This window comes from Phoca vitulina, unplaced genomic scaffold, assembly GCF_004348235.1.
Source record: "Phoca vitulina isolate PV1807 unplaced genomic scaffold, GSC_HSeal_1.0 scaffold21, whole genome shotgun sequence".
In the NCBI taxonomy this organism is placed as follows: Eukaryota; Metazoa; Chordata; class Mammalia; order Carnivora; family Phocidae; genus Phoca; species Phoca vitulina.
The window spans coordinates 1,309,359-1,335,200 of record NW_022589724.1 but is presented as its reverse complement, the minus strand read 5'-3'; the positions used below and the strand labels follow the sequence as shown (position 1 = coordinate 1,335,200).

The window sequence follows — 25,842 nt, the reverse complement described above, 5'->3', positions numbered from 1 at the left end:
TTGGCTCAGGTCATGATCCCAGGGTCCTGGGATCGAGCCCCACATAGGGCTCTCTGCTCAGCGGGAAGCTTGCTTCTCCCTCCCCCCCCCGCGCCGCTACCCCTGCTTGTGCTCTCTCCCTCTCTCTCTGTCAAATGAATAAATAAAATCTTAAAAAAAAATAAAAAGATGCCTTGCCCCTTTCCCAGGCCAGTGGGTGGAGTTTTTCCCGTGCCTGGCTCGTGGGTGACGCGGTGCTCTGTGCTCCTGGCTTGGTGCAGGTGGCAGGTACCCAGAGCCCCCTCCGAGCCAGCTGGGCCCCCAGTGTGGAGTGGCTGTCATACACTCCACCCTGCCGCGGTCACTCAGCTCAGCTTCTGCACGGCCCTGCCAGCAAGTTCCCTCTTTGTTTTGGGCAACTAAGGATTTCTGCTTTTCGTCCTTTGTGGGTTTGCTTTTTGTTTTTGAGCTTAGTCATATAATTTAAAATTTTGCCCATTGTGTATCAGCATTTCTGTGTGTTTGAATGAGCAAGGGGGATTCCCACGTCAGCTCCTTCTCCCCTTATCGACCAGAACTATATGTCACTTTATATATGGAGGTTTTGTTGTGGCTTAAGGTCATAATACTTCCCTGTGTCATGGAAAGTTCTTTATCAGTGTCAGGGTTAGAAACTGTATATTCCATTATACGGATCTACCATGATTAAGCCATTTTCCTAAGTTGAACATTTCGATCATTTCCAGTTTCTCACTAACATAGAATAACGCCGCAGTGAACATGTTTTGTTTATTCCCTTTGGACACATCCCTGTGTGGGCTCTGTGGGCACACACATTTAGGACTGTCATGCGCTCTGCCGAACTGTGACCATGTACTTTGTAGCAGAGAAGTCAGGGACAGCTGTGTTGCTCCGTGCTCGCCTGCGGAGGGGCGGTGCCGGGGAAAAAGGCCATGCGCCTGGAAATTAATCCATGAAACACCTCTGTAAGCAAACAAAAGCCAATAAACTCGTGGTCCAAAGTCCGCTGTTCAGAAGCCGGTGAACAAGTCCTCACCAACCACGTCTTTGCAGAGAACCATCAAGAAGGCCTATCCTCAACCAACACCCATGAAATGATTTTCTCTGCCGTTCTTGTTGATAGGCTGTTTCCTTCCCCATCATGGCTCCTCAGAGGGCCAGGGCATGCAGGTGGACGGGAAACTCACCCCTTGCCTGCTACCCTAACTCAAGCAAGGATCAGGTGACAGGGTAGCAAAGTGGTTATGTTCTTCTTCTGGAATCTTCCCACTTTTCCCCAGGGAGCTTTTGATACTTTTATAAGTGGGGAAAAATTGTATAAATATATGTACTATATAAATAAATATATAGATAAGTTTGGCTACTGTCTGTCGAACCCAGATCTGGTAGGGAGCTAGGATGTGCATAGACTGACAGAGCTGAAGTGGCCCTCGGAGATGCGGGCACCCAGGAAGAGAAGTCATCACCGGTCCCACAGGAAGGCAGAGGCGGACCTGGGGCCACAGTAGTATTCATCAAGGCCCACCCAGGAAGACAGAAGTCACTTTGAGGGTTTGGGACAGAGGGAACGAATGCAGGGAATGGTGACACAGCGTGGGAGAGGCAGAGAAGCCGGCCAGGGGTGGCGAGGCGGGAGCACGGGCGGGAGGCACCTTCACCCCTGGCCTGCGTAGACGAGGGAGGACGTGGGGTGACGGAGAGCAGGGGGCCGGGGCCACCTTGGCAGGAGCCGGAACCAGAGCAGGCCTGTCATGCGGGAGCTGGAGGGTAGAGGGGACGCGGCCCTGCAGCCTCTCGTGGAGACGCTGTCTTGGTGGGACGGACACCCTGGCTGCTCCTTCCGCATCACTTCTCTCTAGTTCCTCCTCCCATTGACCAGACGCAGCCTGAAGGAGGAGCCTGGAAATTCATGTGCAGGAGTCAGCCCCTCTCCCCGCCAAGCAGGGCTGGGGGAAGGGCAGGAAGTGGACCTGAGGACCGAGGCCTAGCCTGGCACCCTGGGGAGGGAAACCAACAGCCTCCGTTCCTGGCTCTGTGCCTTTCCCTGGGACCCACCAGAGCTGTAGGGACTGAACCACAGCACAGGGTCAGGGGGCCCGTGATGGGACAGGCGGGAGTGGGGAGATGAGGACGCGGCCGGGCCATGCTGCTGTTGACACTGACGGGGCCACCCGTCTCTACCGCCCCCACCGGGCAAGGCCACGGCCACCTGCCCGAGTCGCCAGGACATCATAGCTAACAGGGACAGGGCAGGGTTGGGGAGCAGTGGGATGCCCCCGAGAGGCGCCCATAGAAGCGTTGTCCAGAGTCGTACTGAGATATCAGCAAACCGCTCTTTCCATTCTCGCGGGCTCCTCACCCCCCACAGGACCCGGACAGGCCTCCGGCGCCCTGGGCCCAGATGGCGTCGCAGCAGCCGGCGCTCCGGGTACAGAATCCCCCACTCTCCCCTGAGTGGGCTTCGTCGCTGCCCAAGTTCCTTCTGTCCCCAGTCCCTAACCTTTTCAACTAGACTATTCAGGCCCTCACCTGGCCCCAGCCCACTCCAGTGTGGGATCCATTTTCACTTTGAATCAATGTGGCCCAAACCACTAGACAGCATACTTCCTTGTTTCATTGCCAGAATTCCCTCCCTTCCTCCCATTCTCTCCCTCTCTCTCTCTCTCTCTTTCTCGTTCTTTTTAACTATTTGCATGATCAGCCTTAAGCTTACACCTTAAGTCTTCTTGTGGATGTTTCCAAACAGTTATTCCTGGACTACTAAGCAATCGCTTCCCTTCCCACCAGCCCCTGGCAACCTCTCATCTACTTCCTGTCTCTGTGAACTGGCCTACTGTACATATTTCATAAAAGGAAATCATGGCTTATTTCACTTAGCATGACTTAATGGTTCATCCATATTATAGCATGTATCAGAACACTGCCTTCTTTTAAATCATTACCTGTTATTTCATTGTATGAATGCCGCATAGTGTATATAATAAACATATATATACTTCCCATATCGAAAATTTTGCCCAACTTTATCACCAACAGTGTTGTAGTGAGCATCTCGGCACACAAATGTTCATGCATGTGTGAAAACGTTTTCTGAGATCAATTTTTTTTTTTTTATCCATCTTAGCCCTGGACTCTTGTTTTTGGGAGGTTTTTTTATTATTATTATTAACATATAATGTATTGTTTCAGGGGTACAGGTCTGTGATTCATCAGTCTTACACAATTCACAGCGCTCACCATAGCCCATACCCTCCCCAGTGTCCATCACCCAGCCACCCCATCCCTCCCACCGCCCTCCCCTCCAGGAACTTTCAGTTTGTTTCCTGAGATTAAGATTCTCTTATGCTTTGTCTCCCTCTCTGATTTTGTCTTGTTTCATTTTTCCCTCCCTTCCACTATGATCCTCAGTCTTGTTTCTCAAATTCCTCATATCAGTGAGGTCATATGATACATGTCTTTCTCTGTTTGACTTATTTCGCTCAGCATAATACCCTCCAGTTCCATCCATGTCGTTGCAAATGGCAAGATTTTATTCCTTTCGGTGGCTGCATAATATTCCATTGTATATATATACCACATCTTCTTAATCCATTCATCTGTTGATGGACATCTGGGTTCTTTCCATAGTTTGGCTATTGTGGACATTGCTCATATAAACATTGGGGTGCAGGTGCCCCTTCGGATCACTACATTTGTATCTTTGGGGTAAACACCGAGTAGTGCAATTGCTGGGTCATAGGGTAGCTCTATTTTCAACTTTTTGAGGAACCTCCATACTGTTTTCCAGAGTGGCCGCATCAGCTTGCATTCCCACCAACAGTGTAGGAGGGTTCCCCCTTCTCTGCATCCTCGCCAACATCTGTCATTTCCTGACTTACTAATTTTAGCCATTCTGACTGCTGTGAGGTGGTATCTCATTGAGGTTGTGATTTGTATTTCCCTGATGCTGAGCGATGTTGAGCACTTTTTCATGTGTCTGTAGGCCATTTGGATGTCTTTGCAGAAATGTCTGCTCATGTCTTCTGCACATTTCTTGATTGGATTATTTGTTCTTTGGGTGTTGAGTTTGATAAGTTCTTTATAGATTTTGGATACTAGCCCTTTATCTGATATGTCATTTACAACTATCTACTCCCATTCTGTCGGTTGTCTTTTGGTTTTGTTGACTGTTTCCTTTGCTTTGCAAAAGCTTTTTATCTTGATGAAGTCCCAATAGTTCATTTTTGCCCTTGCTTCCCTTGCCTTTGGCAATGTTTCTAGGAAGAAGTTGCTGCGGCTGAGGTCAAAGAGGTTGCTGCCTGTGTTCTCCTCAAGGATTTTGATGGATTCCTGTCTCACATTTAGGTCTTTCATCCATTTTGAGTCTATTTTTGTGTGTGGTGTAAGGAAATGGTCCAGTTTCATTCTTCTGCATGTGGCTGTCCAATTTTCCCAACAACATTTGTCTTTTTTCCATTGGACATTGTTTCCTGCTTTACCGAATATTAGTTGACCACAGAGTTGAGGGTCCATTTCTGGGTTCTCTGTTCTGTTCCATTGATCTGTGTGTCTGTTTTTGTGCCAGTACCATACTGTCTTGATGATGACAGCTTTGTAATAGAGCGAAGTCCGGCATTGTGATGCCACCAGCTTTGGTTTTCTTTTTCAACATTCCTCTGGCTATTTGTGGTCTTTTCTGGTTCCATACAAATTTTAGGATTATTTGTTCCATTTCTTTGAAAAAAAAGTTGAGGTATTTTGAGAGGGATTGCATTAAATGTGTAGATTGCTGTAGGTAGCATAGACATTTTCACAATATTTGTTCTTCCAATCCATGAGCATGGAATGTTTTTCCATTTCTTTGTGTCTTCCTCAATTTCTTTCATGAGTATTCTATAGTTTTCTAAGTACAGATTCTTTGCCTCTTTGGTTAGATTTATTCCTACGTATCTTATGGTTTTGGGTGCAATTGTAAATGGGATCGACTCCTTAATTTATCTTTCTTCTGTCTTGTTGTTGGTGTATAGGAATGCCACTGATTTCTGTGCATTGATTTTATATCCTGCCACTTTACTGAATTCCTGTATGAGTTCTAGCAGTTTTGGGGTGGAGTCTTTTCGGTTTTCCACATAAAGTATCATATCATCTGCAAAGAGTGAGAGTTTGACTTCTTCTTTGCCGATTCGGATGCCTTTTATTTCTTTTTGTTGTCTGATTGCTGTGGCTAGGACTTCTAGTACTTTGTTGAATAGCAGTGGTGATAGTGGACATCCCTGCCCCGTTCCTGACCTTAGGGGGAAAGCTCTCAGTTTTTCCCCATTGAGAATGATATTCGCTGTGGGTTTTTCACAGATGGCTTTTATGATATTGAGATATGTACCCTCTATCCCTACACTGTGAAGAGTTTTAATCAAGAAAGGATGCTATACTTTGTCAAATGCTTTTTCTGCATCTATTGAGAGGATCATATGGTTCTTGTTCTTTCTTTTATTAATGTATTGTATCATATTGATTGATTTGCAGATGTTGAACCAACCTTGCAGCCCAGGAATAAATCCCACTTGGTCGTGGTGAATAATCCTTTTAATGTACTGTTGGATCCTGTTGGCTAGTATTTTGGTGAGAATTTTTGCATCCATGTTCATCAGGGATATTGGTCTGTAATTCTCCTTTTTGATGGGGTCTTTTTCTGGTTTTGGGATCAAGGTAATGCTGGCCTCATAAAATGAGTTTGGAAGTTTTCCTTCCATTCCTATTTTTGGAACAGTTTCAGAAGAATAGGTATTAATTCTTTAAATGTTTGGTGGAATTCCCCTGGGAAACCATCTGGCCCTGGGCTCTTGTTGGGAGATTTTTTATTATTGCTTCAATTTCCTTACTCGTTATGGGTCTGTTCAGGTTTTCTATTTCTTCCTGGTTCAGTTTTGGTAGTTTATACTTCTCTAAAAATGCATCCATTTCTTCCAGATTATCTAAGTTGCTGGCATATAGTTGCTCATAATATGTTCTTATAAATGTTTGTATTTCCTTGGTGTTGGTTGTGATCTCTCCTCTTTCATTCATGATTTTATTTATTTGGGTCCTTTTTCTTTTCTTTTTGATAAGTCTGGCCAGGGGTTTATCAATCTTGTTAATTCTTTCAAAGAACCAGCACCTAGTTTCATTGATCTATTCTACTCTTCTTTTGGTTTCTATTTCATTGATTTCTGCTCTGATCTTTATTATTTCTCTTCTCCTGCTGGGTTTAGGCTTTATTTGCTGTTCTTTCTCCAGCTCCTTTAGGTGTAGGGTTAGGTTGTGTATTTGAGACCTCTCTTGTTTCTTGAGAAAGGCTTGTATTGCTATATACTTTCCTCTTAGGACCGCCTTTGCTGTATCCCAAAGATTTTGAATAGTTGTGTTTTCATGAATTTTTAAAATTTTTCTTTAATTTCCTGGTTGACCCATTCATTCTTTAGTAGGATGCTCTTTAGCCTCCATGTATTTGAGCTCTTTCCAACTTTCCTCTTGTGATTGAGTTCTAGTTTCAAAGCATTGTGTTCTGAAAATATGCAGGGAATGATCCCAATCTTTTGGTACCGGTTGAGACCTGATTTGTGACCCAGGATGTGATCTATTCTGGAGAATGTTCCATGTGCATTCAAGAAGAAAGTGTATTCTATTGCTTTGGGATAGAATGTTCTGAATATATCTGTGAAGTCCATCTGGTCCACTGTGTCATTTAAAGCCTTTATTTCCTTGTTGATCTTTTGCTTAGATGATCTGTCCATTTCAGTGAGGGGGGTGTTAAAGTCCCCTACTATTATTGTATTGTTGTTGATGTGTTTCTTTGATTTTGGTATTAATTGGCTTATATAATTGGCTGCTTCCATGTTAGGGCATAGATATTTACAATTGTTAGATCTTCTTGTTGGATAGACCCTTTAAGTAGGATATAGTGTCCTTCCTCATTTCTTATTACAGTCTTTGGTTTAAAATCTAATTTGTCTGATATAAGGATTGCCACCCCAGCTTTCTTTTGATGTCCATTAGCATGGTAAATGGTTTTCCACCCCCTCACTTTCAATCTGGAGGTGACTTTGGGTCTAAAATGAGTCCCTTGCAGACAGCATATGGATGTGTCTTGTATTTTTATCCAATCTGCTACCCTGTGTCTTTTGATTGGGGCATTTAGCCCATTTACATTCAGGGTAACTATTGAAAGATACAAATTTAGTGCCGTTGTATTGTCTGTAAGGTGACTGTTACTGTATATTGTCTCTGTTCCTTTCTGGTCTATGTTACTTTTAGGCTCTCTCTTTGCTTAGAGGACCCCTTTCAATATTTCTTGTAGGGCTGGTTTGGTGTTTGCAAATTTTTTTAGTTTTTGTTTGTCCTGGAACCTTTTTATCTCTCCATTTTCAATGATATCCTAGCTGGATATAGTATTCTTGGCTGCATATTTTTCTCATTTAGTGCTCTGAATATATCATGCCAGTCCTTTCTGGCCTGCCAGGTCTCTGTGGATAGGTCTGTTGCCAGTCTAATGTTTCTACCATTGTAGGTTACAGACCTCTTATCCCCGAGCTTCTTTCAGGATTTTCTCTTTGTCTCTGAGACATGTGAGTTTTACTATTAGATATCGGGGTGTTGATCTATTTTTATTGATTTTGAGAGGGATTCTTTGTGCCTCCTGGATTTTGATGCCTGTTTCCTTCCCCAAATTAGGGATGTGTTCTGCTATAATTTGCTCCAGTATACCTTCTGCCCCTCTCTCTCTTTCTTCTTCTGGGATCCCAATTATTCTAATATTGTTTCATCTTTTGGTATCACTTATCTCTCAAATTCTCCCCTTGTGATCTAGCAGTTGTTTATCTCTTTTTCTTAGCTTCTTTATTCTCCATCCTTTGGTCTTCTATATCACTAATTCTCTCTTCTGCCTCATTTATCCTAGCAGTTAGAGCCTCCATTTTTGATTGCACCTCATTAATAGCCTTTTTGATTTTGACTTGGTTAGATTTTATTTCTCCAGAAAGGAATTCTCTAGTATTTTCTGTGCTTTTTTCAAGCCCAGGTAGTATCTTTATAATTGTCATTCTTAACTCTAGTTCCGACATCTTACTAATGTCTGTATTGATTAGGTCCCTGGCAGTCGGTACTGCCTCTTGTTCTTTTTTTTGAGGTGAGTTTTTCCGTTTTCTCATTTTGTCTAGAGAAGAACAGATGAATGAGAGAACAAAATGCTAAAAGGGTAACAACGACCCCAGAAAAATATACACTAAACAAATCAGAAGAGACCCGAAACCAGGGGGAAAAGAAAAAAAAAGAAAAAGAATATGATCAGGCTGGTGAGTAGAACAGAGTCACACACTAGATTTTGGGTGTATTTTGGTCTGTTAGAAGAAACTGCCTCCCAAAATTTTAAAGAAAGAAAAACATATATATACAAAAATAAGGGTAAATACGATGAAGGGATGGAATATGTAAAAATGAAAACTAAAGATTTTAAAAAAGGAGTTGATAAGAAAAGTTGGTTGAAAAAGGAAAGAAGAAAAATTCAACTAAAAAAAATAGAAAAAGGAAAAAATAAAGAAAATTTTAAAAATTCACTTTGAAAGACTAAAGAATCATGGTAAAAAAGCCATGGATTCTATGTGCAGTATTCCCCTAGCGCTGGAGTTCTGTCGTTCTCATTGATCGGTAAAGTTGGTCTTGGCCGGCTGTTCTTGCTGATCTTCTGGGGGAGGGGCCTGTTGCCGTGGTTCCCAAATGTCTTTGCCGGAGGCGGAATTGCCCCGCCCTTGCCCGGTCCGGGCTAAGTAATCTGCTCGGGTTTGCTCTTGGGAGCTTTTGTTCCCTGCAAGCTTTCCGTACAGCTTTGGAGGCCGAGAGTGAAAATGGCGGCCTCCCAATCTCCGCCCCGGAGGAGCCGAGACTCGGGGCCCCACTCTTCAGTGCGCCCCCAGAGAAAAGCCGTCAGTCACTCCCGTCTCCCCGGTCTCCGGCCGCACTCCGTGCTCACCCGACCTGTGACCGAGCGTTTCTACCTCTGGCACCCGACCCCGTGTGGAGTCTCCAAACCCAGCAAGTCCTGCGGTGCGCTCCCGCGCCGCTCCTCCCGGGGGAGGAAGGGGAGTCTCTCCGGATCTGCCGCTTTTTGGGTCCCTGCTGGAGGAGCAGGGGCCCGACTGTGCCCCGGATCACAGTTTATGGCAACCCCGAGCTGAGAGCCCGCTCCTCGGCTCCCTCTCTGCAGCTGGCTTCCCTGCTCCAATACCTGGGAGCTCTGCCGCACTCAGGCACCCCCGGTCTTTCTGTGACCCCGAGGGTCCTGAGACCACACTGTCCCGCGAGGGTTCCACCTCCTGCTTAGCCACTGGAGCGACGTCCCTCAGTGGAGCAGACTTCTAAAACTTCCAATTTCATGCTCCGCGGCTCTACCACTTGCCAGTAGCAGCAGCTGACGGAGGCCCCCTCCCCCGCCGTCTATCCTCCCGAATATCGCCTCGGATTCACTTCTCCGCACGTCCTACCTTCCAGAAAGTGGTCGCTTTTCTGTTCAGAGAGTTGCTGCTAGTCTCTTCTTCGATCTCCTGTTGAGTTCGTAGGTGTTCAGGATGGTTTGATCCCTGTGTAGCTGAATTCCTGGGACCAGAAGAAATTTAGGTCTCCTACTCCTCTGCCATCTTGCTCCTCCTCCTCTGAGATCAATTCTTACAAGAGGAATTGCTACATCGAAGGATGGCTGCGTTTAAAATTTTTATATCATCACATTGTCCCCTAAAAATGCAGTGCCAAGAGACACTGTGACCCGCAGGGTAGGTAAGTGCCTACTCCACACATCACTCGATACTCTATTATCTTCCAGGCTGATGGCCAGAAGGTATTTTCTGGTACATCGCTCACTTCCTTGACTGTTTGAGAGGCTGCGTACCCCTTCATCCAGCTATTGGCACTTACATGCATTTGGTCCATTTTAAATCAAATGATTTCTTTTTTTTACTGTATGTAATGGATGATAAGCCTGTGTAGTTTGTTACCTGTCGTGGAACCGTTGTCTACAGAACCTTCCCTCTTAGGAAGAGTTTCATTTTTTATCTGATCAAACCCACTATGGCTACCTTTTAGCTATCTGAGTTTTAGGTTCCTCTTACAGAGGTCTCAAATTTTTAGAATAAAATTGTTTTGTATTTCATTCTGATAGATGGCTTTAAATGTGTAGTGCTTTAATCTATGTGGAATTTGTTTGTTTACCTTTTGTTGTAGAAAACCTCAAGCATACCCATTTATTTAGAAGCAAATACCAGACATGCCATTTTATCTGTAAAAGTTTAGGGTGTTATTTCCACAAGATGATGCTTTTTTTTTTTTTTTTTTACATGCACAGCCATGTTATTATCATCACACCTGTGAAAATTCACAACAGTTCCCTTAGATCATCCAGTATCCAACCAGTGGTCACATTCCCAACTGTGTTATAAATGTCACGTTTTGTTTGTTTGAATTAGAAGTGAGATAAAGTTTTCAAAATGTATTTGGTTGGCGTATTTCTCATGTTGATGGCTGTCATGTTCCTCTGTTCTCTGCACGTCCTCTAAATTGGATCTCTAAGGTAAATTTAGAGTTATCAGACACAGAGTCTCATTTTTTTGGCAAGACTACTGCTTTGGCAAGGTGGGGTTCTGTTTGCATTTATTTTTATATATGGTATAAGATGAGGATCTAACAAAATATTTTTTCAAATACATGGTTAATTGCATGTTGTACCAGTACCATTTATGGAATAGTTCATTCTTTCCTCCCAGTAATTTGAAGTGCCACCATTCTCCCTCTCTCTCTCTCTCTCTCTCTCTCACACACACACACAGTTCATTTCTGAACTCTTTTGGCTCTTGATCATTGTCTATGCCTAAGCCGCAGGGTTTTAAATCCTGTAGCTTTACGGTTTGTTTTCATATTTAATAAGGCAGCTCATCCTTCATTGATCTTTTTAAAAGAAGTTTTTGGCTTTTCTTGTGCTTATTCTCCACCATCATAATTTACCATTTGTTTAATCCACATGTTAAGACTGGGATTGCAATGACTTTGTAGACTATAATGAATCTTTCTAGCCAGGAATATGGTCTTTTCTTCTACACATTCAGAGGTTTGGTTGTTTTTTTTTTAAATGTCTTTTAGTGCAGTTTTATGCTTTTCTTTATGTAGTTCATTACAATTTTTGTTAGGTTTATTTTTTGGTATCTTGCTATTTTTTTCCCCACTATATTTCTCCATGCATTTTCCAATTGGTTATAGGTGGTACTTGGGAAAGCTGGAGTTTTTACAAGCTGATCTTACACTTGCCCGGCCACCTTCCTGAGCTCACTTTTTAGAGGTTGTCATAATTTGTTTCATGTTGATTATTCCGGATTCCCTCGTTGATAGTGATATCATCTGCAACTGGTTTCTTTTCAGGCTCATGCAGAGTCAAGTAAAACCTGGCTGACGGGAAAATTCACTGAACTCAGAATACTACTTGATGAAGAGGAAACGCTGGCCAAGAAATTCATTGATAAAAACACACAGCTAACCCTCCAGGCGTACAGGGAGCAAATCGAATCTTGCAAAGAGCAAATAGATGGCATGCACAGCCTCTCCGGCAGGGTCTGGAGTATCAGCCAGGAGCCCGATCCCATCCTGCTGCTGCAGGTAATGCTGGACTCCTGCCCTCACAGCGGACCCCTGCTCTCCACCCCCCACCCGCCCCCAGCATTTCATTTCAGTTACTGTGGCACTGAACACAGGGTTTATGCACTGAGAATTGCCTTGTCAGCATGCAGGCTCTCTTGCCCCCACACAAGTGGTAAGGAAATAGGCAGTTAGCAAGAGTATATACATCTTAGACTAACGACATAAAATTAACAGCCGCCATTTTGGGCGGGGGGGGCTCTATGTTCCAAGCACTTTATGCTCTCATATTTACTAAAACTCTGCAAAGTGGATGTTCTCACGCCATTTTATGAATGAGCAGTTGAGGCCCGGGGGGGTGAAGTGACTCGTCCGAGGTCACAAAGCTAATAGGCGGCAGAGCTGTGATCAGAACCCAGGTCGGCCTGACTCCAGAGCCACCAGCACGGCTGCCCGGCCCTCTGCCTGCGCCCTCTTACTTGAGACCCCCTCCTGGAAAGGCAGGGGTCCTTCCAGCTACCGAGCAGGCTCCAAGACGTGACTCACACTTTGCTCAAAGGGGAGAGAAGGATGGTACTCTTTGGCCACTGGGCTCTGTTGGAGGCTATTACCTTATACCAAGGGAGCATCTAGGAAATAGCCCCTGTGATTCATTGCTATATTAGTGAACACATGTTGTTGAGAGTGGTGTTCCTGTTCCCAAGGAACCACGGGAGAAACTCCCCTCTTGTGCTGATCCTCCTGCTCGGCCCCCCGTGCACTGGGATGGCTTTCCTACTCACATAACCCTCCCGTTTCCTTCTTCGCCCTGGCTTCTGGCAACCTCAGAGCTACATAGGTTTCAAATGGCTTGGCAGGGACTTGGCGGCATACACTTTGTTCCTCCTCTCACTCTGGCTTCCAGCTTACTTTCTTATCCTGGTGTTCTCTTGGCTTACGTTTTCTCACTGTAGAGGAAAACCTTGCTGTGTTAGATAACCTTTGTGAGATGCTTTACAGGCTTGTGGGACAACTAAGTAAAGGTGTCACTGAGTCTAATCACAGATTAGGCTTTGGCTGGAAAATAAGACCGACAAATCAATCAGGCAGTACCAAACGAGGTAAGCCAGTCCACGGCAAATACTTGTCGGCTGGTGCGTGTCTGTGGCCTTAGCTCAGCCCGTGTGCCTCATTGTTAGCTAACAGAACACACCGAACAGTGCTGGGTGACGTGCTTTCCTAGGCACGTTGGATATTATACTTTGAGAGGGGCAAGGTGCACAGAGGGGTACATTTGTTTGTTTCTTTAAAAATAATGGTACTTGGTAGGGATATCTAATACAAAGGGATGCTTCCATGGAGAAGAATGGTTTTCTTGTATCATAGATTCAGTTTCAGGGCTTTATCATCTTTTTTCTTTATTCTCTGGTGCCAGAGCTACTGATGTTCATCATTCATCATTCCTCCCTTTTTCTTTTTTTTTTTTCTTTTTTAAAGATTTTAGGGGCGCCTGGGTGGCTCAGTTGGTTAAGTGTCTGCCTTCGGCTCAGGTCATGATCCCAGGGTCCTGGAATCGAGTCCCACATCGGGCTCCCTGCTCGGCAGAGAGCCTGCTTCTCCCTCTCCTGCTCCCCCTGCTTGTGCTCTCTCTCTCTCTCTCTGACAAATAAATAAAATCTTAAAAAAAAAAAAAAAAAAAAAAGATTTATTTGACAGAGAGAGACACAGCGAGAGAGGGATGCAGGGCTCGATCCCAGGACCCTGGGATCATGACCTGAGCCGAAGGCAGACGCTTAACAACTGAGCCACCCAGGCGCCCCATCATTCCTCCTTTCTATTTGCTCACTCATGTATTCTTCAAATACATACTGAGCAACTTGCTTGTGCCAGGCCCCCGTTTGACATTAAGAGCTTGAGGGTGGGGAGACATGCTCAGAAATAGTTATTTACAACACAGCCCAAGCGAACCAGCAAAAGTATGTCTACGAAGTGTCCAGTTCTGCTTGGCGGGTGTGGGTCAGAAAAGACTTCTAAGGGGAGGTGCCCATGGAGCTGGGTGTGGGAGCATGAGGAGCTCACCAGGGATATACAGAGGGACAGAGCAGAGAGGACATCCCAGGCAGAAAGGAATCGTGCACATGAGGGCCTGGCAGGCTGGAGAACCGCTAGGGTTTAGCCTGGCTGGAGGCAGGGCAGGGGTACAAGGGAGGAGGGGTTGTTGGGAGATGCAGCTGGATCCGGAAGCCAGGGCTAGTTAGCGGAGGGCCATATGTGCCTGGCCATGGGTTTAGACTGTCCTGTAAAGATTTGGGAGCCAGGGGAGTGTTTTGAATTGGGGAACGACCTGGTCGGCGTAATGCTTTTGGAAGGTCACTTTGTGACAGGGAGGATGATGGACTGCAGAGCCCAGGGCCAGCGGACAGGCATCAGGGTGAGGAGAGGCAGGCAGGTTTGAGATGCAGCAGGATTGGTGAGTGGAAGTAGGGGGAATCCAAGATGATGCCCAGCTTCTGGCTTGAAATATGGGTGGCTAGGGAGCTGTTCCCTGAGTTGGCAAAAGTCAGAAACAGGTGTGCTCAAGTTCATTCCTTATTCTATTATGAACATTTACTGAGACCCCCTGCTGCCCCCGAGAACTGCGAGCAGCTGTCACTGCCTCACCAGCACTCCCACACCCAGGCCTCGGATTGGAGGAGCCTGGTCACATGCCTGCACCTCGGTGCAAAGGAGGCTGGGAGAGTGAGTTTTCTAGCTTCTACTTAGCAAAGCCACACTTAACCCAGGAAGGCTATTTAAAGGGTGAGGTCCAGGCAGTAAACAGGACAGGTCCTCACGGTGGGGGGCACGTTCCCTCAGTCGGCATTCCAGCTGAATTTCCAGGGTCTTTGACTTCCCTCCTGGAACGTGGTTTCCTGCTCCCTCCTTTGGACATGCCCAGAGGGCTCTTTCCCCAGGAAACTGGCCCGTCGTTCCTTTCGTCCCCCTGTACGTCAGGCCGAGCCCTGTGGCAGTGTCTGGAAAGTTTCAGGGCCCCTTGCAAGGTGGTGAGCAACTTAAGGGCAGGTGCAGTCAGCCAGCCTCCTTCCTTCCTCTGCCCCTCATGCCTTGAGTAGAGCTCCAGGAACATGGAAGGAAGGGAGGGAGGGAGAAGTCAACAGTGCAGTCTCGCCAGAGCTGTTTCCGGGAGCACAGCCTGGGCTGCTCCCGGGGCGGGGGCGGGGCGGGGGCCACCCTTGCTGGCCCGCTGCTCCCGGAGCCGCCCTGACCCCCCGCACACCCTCGCAGGAGTACAGGGCGGTGGAGCAGGAGCTGCAGAAGCAGATGAGCCTGGGAGAACTGTGCTACCCCGAGCCCCTCTCGTTCGAGCCCGTCAAGAGCTTCTTTAAGGGCCTCGTGGACGCCATGCAGAGCATGTTACGGACGCCACTGGACGTTCGCCTGAAGGAGAGTAAGTTGCTGCGTGACCATCCTCGTGTTCTTAACTCCCCTAGTACCCTTTAACCCACAGACGACTGCGAAGACCTGACTCCTGTCTCTTCCACACAAAGGCCCATGGCTGGGCGGAGGAGGACTCCCGGGCCTAGGCCCTACCCACCCTTCACACTTCACCTCCTTCCTCTTCTGAGACCCTGTCCTGCCTCTTGCAACCATCCTGCTCTGCTTCTAACCCCTGAGTTGCTCCCAGGATTCTGCTGCACCTTATCTTTGCCTGCTCTGGGCTCCCAGCTGGAATAGCCAACTCCCCTCCTCCTCTCTCTCTGTTTGGCCAAGTCCCACCATCCCTGCGGGGCCAGCCCAGCGGCGCTCACCTGGGAAGCCTTTCCACCACCCTGGGCCGGCTGTGCTGGCCACTGCTTCTCTCCCCCTCCTCGCCCTGCTGCATCTCCAACCTGGGGCTGTCCCTGAGCTGGATACAAGAGCCTCCCCCTGCCTGTCGTAAATGCCCAAAGGGTAAGAACCACTTTGAGTCCTGCTCCGAGGTCCCTGCAGGGCCTAGCACAAAGCAGGCGCTCAGAAATACCTTTCTTCATTCATCTCCGCTCTTACGATTCCTCCAGAACATTTACTGAGCCCCTCTTCACTGGTAGGCACGGCAGGGTACAAAAACAAAGGTCTTGCCTTTGTGGTGCTCCGTGCTCTGGGAGCAAGACAGGCAGTAACCGAGTATGTCAGCAGTAAGTGCTCTGGAGAAAAATACAGCAGGGTGAGAATTCAGGGTGACCAGGAGGAGGAGCTGGATTTTTTATGGGGACGTGGAGTCGGCATCTCTGAGAAGGGGACGTGCATCTTCCCCGCAGTCCGCTGCTGCTTGACTCCAGTCCGCTCCCAGTAAACAGGCCCTGGCTCATCTGCCACTGCAGCAGTTCCTCCCCCGGCCCCTCTGCCAGCCGTCCTGCCCCACTTCAGGCCTGAGCCTCCGAGCAGGACCTCTGCCCCCACGCTCACCCTGCCCCATCCACTCCCCACCACAGAGAGCTCTGAAAGTTCTGCTCGTGTCTGCCTTCACACAGACACCTTCCATGGCTCCCCAGTTTAGGTGCCACTACGAGCACCTGCCCTTAATGCCTGTGCTCCGGCTCAGACCCTCTGGCTGGGAAAGCCTCCCATCCTTTTCTCTGGATGTCCAAATCTTCCCTGTCCTTCAAGGGCTAGCTGAGGCGCTTCCTCCTCCATGATGTCTGCCCTGATTCCTCTCTCTCCTCTGTGACCTGGAGCACTCCGTGCCTTGGGGGGTAGCTCAGGTGAGCCCACTTCTCACCTCTTTTACCTGATGGAGCTGTGGAAGACAGGGACCATGGCTTGGGTTTCCCTTCAACCCCTCGCCCTGGAATGAGACCTGGACATGACCTTTTCTGATGACCTAATTTCTCATTTTCCATTTTATCCCGGAATTTGTATGTCTGCCAGGCAGTTGCCCCCATGCTTAACTGTTGAATACATCGTTGATTCTCCCGGTCCTCCTTGAGCCTGCTGTCCCGTCCCCGGGTTCGGGGCTCACTCACACTGGCCTGAATTCACTTCCCACCCTCCGAACTACACTTCTCCTTAGACCCGAGTATTGTCCTAGAGTATTCCTGTCTGTCTCGAACTCCTGAATTTGCATTTACTGCTTAAATTTGCATGCGCCTCTGGGGGAGAGAGAATGCGAATCTCCAGTTTTGTAATATTTTTAGTACGTTTTGTAATTTGCTGTGCTTGCATGAGCGCCAGGCACTCATTTCTCACACTCTGTTACAGACACGAACTGCCAGCTCTCGGGCTCCACGAGCACCAAGCTAGTTTCCCTTTTGAAAACAAGCCCCTCACCAGAGCGATCACTCTTCTTAAAATGTAAGCCCCAGGGAGCGGGGAGCAAAGGGAGGGTGGAGAGGGCCGGGTGCATGGGTAAGCGGGGGGAGGTCACAGAAATGGAGGTCACCCCCTTTTTTTCTTAACACACCCAACTTGGGTTTTTTCAACCTTTATTGCTAGTTTTTAAATAACAGAAATAAGGAGCACCTGGCTGGCTCAGCTGGTAGAGCATGCGACTCTTGATCTCAGGGTCGTGAGTTGAGCCTCATGTTGGGTGTAGAGATTATTACCTAAAAGTAATAATAATAAAAAATCTGAAATACAGAAATAATACATGTTCATTGTAGAAAAACTAGGAAACAAAAACAAAAATTTTTTAAAGAAAATCACTTTCCCATAGATAACTACTATTATTGTTTGCCCTGTTAGCTTTCTTTGGTTTCTCTATACATACAAGGATGTATTTAATATATATATTTTTTACAAACATGGTATCATACTATACATGCTGTTTTGTAACCTGTGTTTTCATTTAGTGATATATTGTGAAAATCTTTGTTCCCTGAAAAAATTACACAGGTAATGGATGCTTCTTACAGAAAATTAGAAATTAGATTTAAAAAAAAAAAAAAGATATATTCCCAAAGAAAAATGCTATTAATATTTTGGCATACATTCTTTCAGACATTTTATTTTATTTTATTTTTTATTTTTTTTAAAGATTTTATTTATTTATTTGAGAGAGAGAGAATGAGAGAGAGAGAGCACATGAGAGGGGGAGGGTCAGAGGGAGAAGCAGACTCCCTGCTGAGCAGGGAGCACGATATGGGACTCGATCCAGGGACTCCAGGATCATGACCTGAGCCGAAGGCAGTCGCTTAACCAACTGAGCCACCCAGGCGCCCATCTTTCAGACATTTTAAAAACATATATGTGTACAGATTTTTAAAAGTGGGATCACATATTCTTCTGTAAATTTTTTATTTAACGGTATACCTTGAACAATTTATTTCAATAGATTTAAATATTATCATTATTTTTAAAGGATGCGTGGTATTCCATTGATTGAATAGGCCACATTTAACCAATCTCATAATGCTGGGCATTTAGGCTGCTTTACATTTTCATTTCTGTAAACAATGCTGCAATAAATGTCCATTCTTGTACATATTTGCTGAATTAATAAGTGAATGGTATATACCTTAGCTCATTTTTTAAGTAATTTTTCAAAGTGGAATTACTGGGCATGTGCCTTTTAAAGTAAACTTTGAAATATAAAATACATAAAAGTACAAAATCAAAGGGGTGCTGCTCAATCTTTTTTTTTTTTTTTTTTTTTAAGATTTTATTTATTTGCGAGGGAGAGAATGAGAGACAGAGAGCATGAGAGGAAGGAGGGTCAGAGGGAGAAGCAGACTCCCCGCTGAGCAGGGAGCCCGATGTGGGACTCGATCCCGGGACTCCAGGATCATGACCTGAGCCGAAGGCAGTCGCTTAACCAACTGAGCCACCCAGGCGCCCTGCTCAATCATTTTTTTAAAGATTTTATCTTTTTAGAGAGTGAGAGCAGAGGTGGGGAGGGGGAGCAGCAGAGGGGAAGGGAGAGGAAGAGGGAGGGAATCTCCAGCAGACTCTGTGCCAAGCATAGAACCCAGTGCAGGGCTCGATCTCACGACCCTGAGATCATGAACTGAGCCAAAACCAAGAGTTGGAGGCTTAACCAACTGAGCCACTCAGGTGCCCCAATCATTTTTTAAAAGTGAATACAGTCTATAACCTCCTTCAGACCAAGAAATGGAAATTTCCAGCTCCCCAAAAGCCTTCCTCATGCAGCCTATTCACTACTCCCCCAAGGGTAACTGCTCTCCCGATTTCTGACACTGTAGATTAGTTTTGCCTGTCTTTGGCCTTTATATGACTAGATCATTCAGATTGTACTTTTTTGTGTCTTGCTTCTGTCACTTAATATTTGGGAGATTTAGCCATATTACTGTGTGTAGAAGTAGTTTGTTTTCACTGCTGTATATAGTATTCCATTGTATGAATATAGCACACGTTGTACTATTGAAGGACATTTTGGATTTTGTTTCCGGTTTGGCCTGTAGTGAATGATGTTGCTATGAACATTCCTGTGCATGTCTTTTTGATGCACATATGCATGCATTTCTGTTGAGTATTTACCCAGAAGTGGGAGAAAAGGATGCCTACCATAACCACATTTCTGGATGTCCTATACAGTGCCTTGAGGTAAGAAAAAGAAATGAAAGCTATAAGGATGAGATGGGGGGGAGATCATTATTCATAGATGACATGATTACAGAAAATCTAATATAATCAAAAGATAAATTAGAATTATTAAGTGAATTGAGAACAACTTGGATGTAGTATCCGTATACAAAGCTCATTTCTATATATTGGCAATAAACAATTAGAAAATGAAGTTTTAACAACATTTTCAGTGACATTTTCAAAAAATCAGCAATAAATCTTAAAAGATGTGCAAAACCTTGCTACAGGAAACTCCACAAACAATTCTACAGTATCGACTAAAGCAGAACATCCCATCCCCTACCATCTAGACTTTGTTTTTCGTGCCTACAGATGTGGTTTAATGCAGTAAGAACAATTACTGGGAGTTAAGTCAGCACCACATTTCTGGGATACAAGTTAGCAGTATTTACCAAAGGCCTTAAAAGCAAAAGTATCCATCTTGATCCAGCATTTCCTCTTTTAGGAATGTATCCTCAAGCAATAATCAGATGCATAAAGAGGTAATTATATTTGTGTTTTCAAGAGCTTTTTTAAAGCCTAAATACTGGACACCTGGGTGGCTCGTTGGTTAAGCGTTTTCCCTTGGCTCAGGTCATGATCCCAGGGTCCTGGGGTAGAGCCCCACCTAGGGCTTCTCTGCTCAGCGGGGAGCCTGCTTCTCCCTCTGCCTGCCACTTCCCCTGCTTGTGCTCTCTCTCTCTCTGACAAATAGATGATTAAAATAAAAAAAATAAAGCCTAAATATTGAGAAGGGGGAAGGACAGGTTAAAGTATAATACACCCAACACATCAAAATCTTAGGGTCACCATTAAAACGCTCTGATAAAAGAATATTATTTGATAGGGGAAAATGTTCATAAATACATCAACAAATTTAAAAAACCAGATTACCCAAAAGCGTGTATGGCATGATACCAATAAAAAGTATAAAGTGTCAAGATAAAAACTGGAAGGGTATACACCCAAGCATGAATAGGGACAGGATTTCTTAATTTTTTTTAGAAATTGGCAACAAATTCCATGGCACAAAATTCAGTGAAATTGTCACTCCTTCCCATGTCCCACTGCCACCTCCCACCTCGTCGGAGGCAATCAGGGTTAAAGGGTGGCGTTTCATTCATCCACTGGCGACTCCGGGTGTGTCGTTTCCTACGGTGAAGTTGTGAGGATGGGAGGGGCGGGGACAGGAGCCCCGACCGGTTCCGGGGGCGCCGCGCTGGCCCCGCCCACCATGTGTGCCCCCTCCCCCCCCCGTAGATGCGCGCACGCCCACCCTGGAGCCGGACACGATGCACGCGCGCCTGCGCCTCTCTGCGGACCGCCTGACGGTGCGCTGCGGCCTCGTGGGCCGCCTGGGACCCACGCCCGCGCTGCGCTTTGACAAGCTGTGGCAGGTGCTGGGTCGCGACTGCTACGCCGCCGGCCGCCACTACTGGGAAGTGGACGTGCAGGAGGCGGGCGTCGGCTGGTGGGTGGGCGTGGCCTACGCGTCCCTGCGGCGCTGCGGGGCCTCGGCCGCCGCCCGCCTCGGCTGCAACCGTCAGTCCTGGTGCCTCAAGCGCTACGACCTCGAGTACTGGGCCTTCCACGACGGCCAGCGCAGCCGCCTGCGGCCCCGCGACGACCCCGACCGTCTCGGGGTCTTCTTGGATTACGAGGCCGGCGTCCTCTCCTTCTACGACGTGTCGGGCGGCATGAGCCACCTGCACACCTTCCGGGCCACTTTCCAGGAGCCGCTCTACCCGGCCCTGCGCCTCTGGGAAGGGGCCATCAGCATCCCCCGGCTGCCCTAGGGGCCGAGACCGGAGTGACCGCCCTAGGCCTTCCACTGCTCTGGTCTCACCAGACCCGATGTGGCTGGGCTGCCAGCTCCCAAGCACCCCATCTTCTCCCCCACTAGCCCTGCCCGGTGCTTTGAAAAGGCTCCTCTCTTTGGCTAGTTTCAAACATGCCCTAAACACAGGTCCTCTACCGGGTCTCATTGGACCTCTCCACCACCCCAGCGCCCTGCCACTACACTGCTTTTTCTCCAGGTGCCACCCACAAGAGAACCTGAGCATCCTGACCATGTCAGAATCGGTTATCCTCAGCCTCAGGCCTCTCCCTCATAGAGCAGTCAGCAATGCCTGGCACTTAGTGGGCGCACAATAAATGTGTGAATGAATGAGAGTCATCCAGCCCTTTCCCCCTAATGTCCCTTTGACCTGCCTCCTCCTCTCCACTCCGCTTCAGCTTGTCCATGTCACTTTTCAGAGCAGCCACAAGAGCATTTTAACACCTCGGGGCCTGAACCCTGTCCCATTCTCATCGTCGTCTGTACAGCCAGATTGCTGTGCCTAAAACCTCATTTAACCTCTTAGAACTACCAAGAGGTTCCCAAGGACCTCAGGGAGAAAAAAGCAGGCACTTTACCTTAGCATTCAAGGCTTTTCTAGTCTGCCCCCAAACTCCTTATGCTCATCTAGCTTCTGCTCTTTTCAGAGACCCTCCAATCAGAGCTTTTGGCACCTTTGCCTTTGCCTGTCTCAGCCTTCCCCTGGCTTAACTGCCCCAGGAAGTCTTCCCAAGCCACACTAGGAGAACCAGCTGCCCCAGGAAGTCTTCCCAAGCCACACTAGGAGAGCCACACATCTAGGACCTTGCTTTCCAGCTAGGTTGGAAGCTTTCCAAGGGCAGCTATGTCCTATACCCTCCCCACCCTGAAAAGTTCAGGATGTCCCTTTCCCTCCCAGTCAGTGACCAGCAGCTGGCTATCATTGAATCAAAGAACAGCTGAGCTGAGAAGTCCTCATGAATCACCCAGCCTAACCTCTCTGTACATTTGGGGAGACTAAGGTCCTAAAAGAAAGTTCCTTAAAGTTGGGCCACGCCCCAGCCCCAAGGCAAGTGTTTTACTTGCCCCGTCCCAGCTCTACAGGCCCAGCTTTCAATGTGGGAGATTTTACTGCTTATTCATTCCTCAAGGGATGTTGGGAAGAAACCAGCAGGCGACCGTTGCTTAGCAACCACAGGCAGTTTTCCCAACTGTCTTGGAACTAAAAGAGGAGGAGCTAAGAGTAAAGTCTGGACGGCCCAGAGAACCCCATTTTCCATTAAGAAGTGACAAATAGAAAAGGCCAAACCAGGAGGACCTCACAGGCCAGCTCCTCTAGCAGGAAGGGGAAGAAGGCCTCTTTTCTGGGTCTGTGCCTCAGTTCTGAAGATTTAGCATCATTATTTGTCAAATTCCCTAGATGGTTTTGAAATCATACTGTGTTAAATTACTTTCTTAGGTGGTTGGCAAGAGGGCAGTGGTAGGGTGAAGAAGATGCAAAGCTGAAACCCACTTATGGTTTCAGGGCATTCATTAATTTGAAGCACATAAAAACGCCAATTTCTAGTAGTTTTCTGACCTAAAAATGCCACTTTCATACAGGGCAATGTAATACAAGTGGAAATCAAGGCAGAAGGAACCTTAAAGAGTGCCTTTGGTTGTAACCAAATCACTTAAAACTCTAGCTGGATAGAGAGCATAGTGTCTAAGCACACTGCTCCGGGAATCCTGAAAAGAGAGGAATTAATTCTATGGGGGATGAGCCAGAGCTGAATTCTGACAGGGCCTTCCCGACAGAAGAAGATGGATGCGCCTGAGCCTGCGTCTCTGTTTCTCCCTGCAAACAAAGACGTATTTCCAGACCCACGGCGGCCGGGGCCAAGTAATCAGAGCACCTGCTGTTTTGTCAGGCACTGTTCCGATGCTTTACAACTATTAACTCGTTTGATCCTGACACCATCCCTAGGAGGTAGAAAGTTACCCCAATTCTACACAGGGCAGAACGGAGATCCAGAAGGAGTAACTTGCTCCAGGTCACAGAGCCAGGGGTGGGGTTGGGGTCGTGCTCACGTCTACCAGGCCGCACTGTCCAGGCTAACACGGCTGCTCTCTGGCTGCTGCCTGCTCGCCCCTGTTCTGCCTGTGATGCTTCACTTCGGCTACTGACTCTGCCTCCGGGTAACTTTCCTTGGGCTGAGATGAGGTCCTGCACCCGGAGAGGAACTTGAGTTTGGAATTCACGTATCCGAGACAGAGCTGGACTCTACAGGACAAAAACGGGCTTTGACCCAATGCCTACTCTGTATCCAGACCTGTGCTAGCCAGAAAACGGTGGTTTCGGTGCACAGTCACGTGACCTCAGGCTAGTCATTTCACTTCTCAGAGAGTCATCTGTAAAATGGGGGTAATGACCCTGCCTGCTAGTGTTGGGAGGCTCACGTGAGCCAGTGGTTATGGACTTGCTTTAAAAACCATACAGCGCTGTACCATGCGCGGCCCCGTCAGCGTCCCCACAGACAGCCTGCAGTAGCAGGAAGCTCCCTCACTAGTCTCAATACAGGACTAGGGTTTCCTTGGGGTCCATGACTATAAAATCACTTACTTAATTCTCCTTCAGATTTATACTTACAGAAATTTCTTAATACAGCAAACTGCTTGTAGATATTTTTTAAATGACATTAATTTTATAAACTGTGGTTTGTTTTAATAAATATGAATATATCCCTTGTAACCATGTTCTTCATTGGGAGTTCATGTTGCTTCAAGTACACAGCACTTAGGCCTGGACAGGACTTCACTCACCTCACGTCCCCTCCACAATTTTCTTGTGGCAGTCAGCTGGTCCCAGGTTGAATAGTGCCAGTGATGGGGAGTTCACTACATATGACTATAACTGAGTGCTTGCCTACGTACAAAGAGGCACTACCTTCTAGCTGTTCCTATCCAAGACAGTACTGCGTAGCTTTTGGCATCTTTGTGATCATCCTTTAGCAACATGGAAGCCATCTGTGGTCACTTACTGATTCTTAAGAGATTCCAGGACCCTTCCTTGCCTATTGATCTCTTCTGTTTCTGCAATTCTACTTTGTCAGGGAGCAGGGGATCGTGATGTCAGCCTGGCAGAGGATACGCACAGGTGGGCCTGCACGGCCTGGTCCTGGTGGGCAGGAGTCTGTACTGTGAAGAGGGGACAGCCTGCCCAAGAAGCCAAGCTGCATGTGAGGGGAAGTTAGGGGTAAGCATGAGAGTGGGGGGCCAGATCTGAGTCCAGCATATCCCCAGAAGCCTTCCATGGTTCCCTACCACCAATAGAATAAAGTCTAAACTCTGCAGGCTTTTAGACCCTTGCTTCCTTCCTTCCCTTTTTTTTTTAAGACTTATTTTATTTTTTTAAAGATTATTTATTTATTTATTTGAGAGAGAGCACATGAGAGGGGGGAGGGTCAGAGGGAGAAGCAGACTCCCTGCCGAGCAGGGAGCCCGATGCGGGACTCGATCCAGGGACTCCAGGATCATGACCTGAGCCGAAGGCAGTCGCTTAATCAACTGAGCCACCCAGGCGCCCAAGACTTCCTTATTTTAAAGAGAGAGCACGAGCCTAGAGGTGGGGGTGGACAAAGGGAAAGGGAGAGAGGATCTCAAGCAGACTCCACACTGAGCGCAAAGCCTGACGTGGCGCTCAGTCTCACAATCCCAAGATCATGACCTGAACCGAAATCGAGTCAGCTGCTTAACCAACTATGTCACCCAGGCACCCCCCTTGCTTCCTTTCTGACCACCTTCAAAATCCTTCGTCCCCATGGAGCCACTCCCTGCCAGACCATCACCTGCATGTCTTTGGACACTCTGGCACCTCCCAAGCCTGTGCCTCAAATCCCAAGATTCCTCCCTCTGTCACTTCTCAACCTACAAGGCTGAACTCAAGTGCCACCATGGGGCCGTCCCTGGCCAGGCCTCCTCTCCTATCCCTAATCCCAGGATTCCCATCCATGGCTCCATGACCTTTAGAAAACATCGCAGCAATTCACACATGTGGGGTACAGTTCGTAGAGGTGCCTGCACCCCACAGGCCAGGAACTCTCCGACAGTACCCGTCTGTGCACCTCCCACCTGGGAGGTGGCCAAGGATGTCCTCTATACCTGAGCTTCCCAACCACAGTGGACTAAAGGTACGCTGGGCTGTCAATCCTTCCACCCTCAGGTCGGCCAAGTGCAGCACGAGGTAGCCCGCTGCTACTGGCTATGGGCACACTGACTACCCACCCATGTCATACACCGGTGATCATTTTCAATCACACTTCAATTCTCAGCACATCAATTTGACGCATTCTCTTTTACACATGAGTACAGCCCAGGATTCCCTCCCCACCCCACCCAGAAACTTATAAATATCAGTGCCTCGGGGCGCCTGGATGGCGGAGTTGGCTAAGCATCTGACTCTTGATTTCGGCTCAGGTCATCATCTCATGGTCGCGGGATCGAGCCCCGCGTCGGGCTCTGCGCTCAGCATGGTGTCTGCTTGAGATTTTCTCTCTCCCTCTGCCCCTCCCACTCGTGCTCGCTCTGACATAAATCTTAAAAAAAAAAAAAAATCCATGCCTCTGCAAAAACTGCTTTGGGATCCACAGGGGAGGGAGGCTCTACACTCACAAGTAAAGAAACTTCAGGGGCGCCTGGGTGGCTCAGTCGTTAAGCGTCTGCCTTCGGCTCAGGTCATGATCCCAGCGTCCTGGGATCGAGCCCCGCATCGGGCTCCCTGCTCCACGGGAAGCCTGCTTCTCCCTCTCCCACTCCCCCTGCTTGTGTTCCCTCTCTCGCTGTGTCTCTCTCTGTCAAATAAATAAAAAAAATCTTTAAAAAAA

General features: G+C 47.3%; 1 protein-coding gene across 2 annotated transcripts in view; it reads left to right on the top strand.

The window, feature by feature from the left end:
- The window catches only part of TRIM14 (tripartite motif containing 14), a 33,918-nt gene extending 9,590 nt beyond the window's left edge, over positions 1-24,328 (top strand). Inside the window, exons 3-6 of one of the 2 annotated variants that reach the window (XM_032418360.1) lie at positions 11,413-11,646; positions 14,890-15,052; positions 16,843-16,935; positions 20,425-24,327. In XM_032418360.1, the coding sequence (XP_032274251.1) occupies positions 11,413-11,646; positions 14,890-15,052; positions 16,843-16,935; positions 20,425-20,960 (1,026 nt within the window). In that variant the 3' untranslated portion in view covers positions 20,961-24,327. Of the gene's footprint in view, positions 1-11,412; positions 11,647-14,889; positions 15,053-16,842; positions 16,936-20,424 lie in introns of both variants that reach the window. The other variant, XM_032418361.1, reaches the window with a different exon arrangement.
- The last annotated feature ends 1,514 nt before the right edge of the window (positions 24,329-25,842 follow it).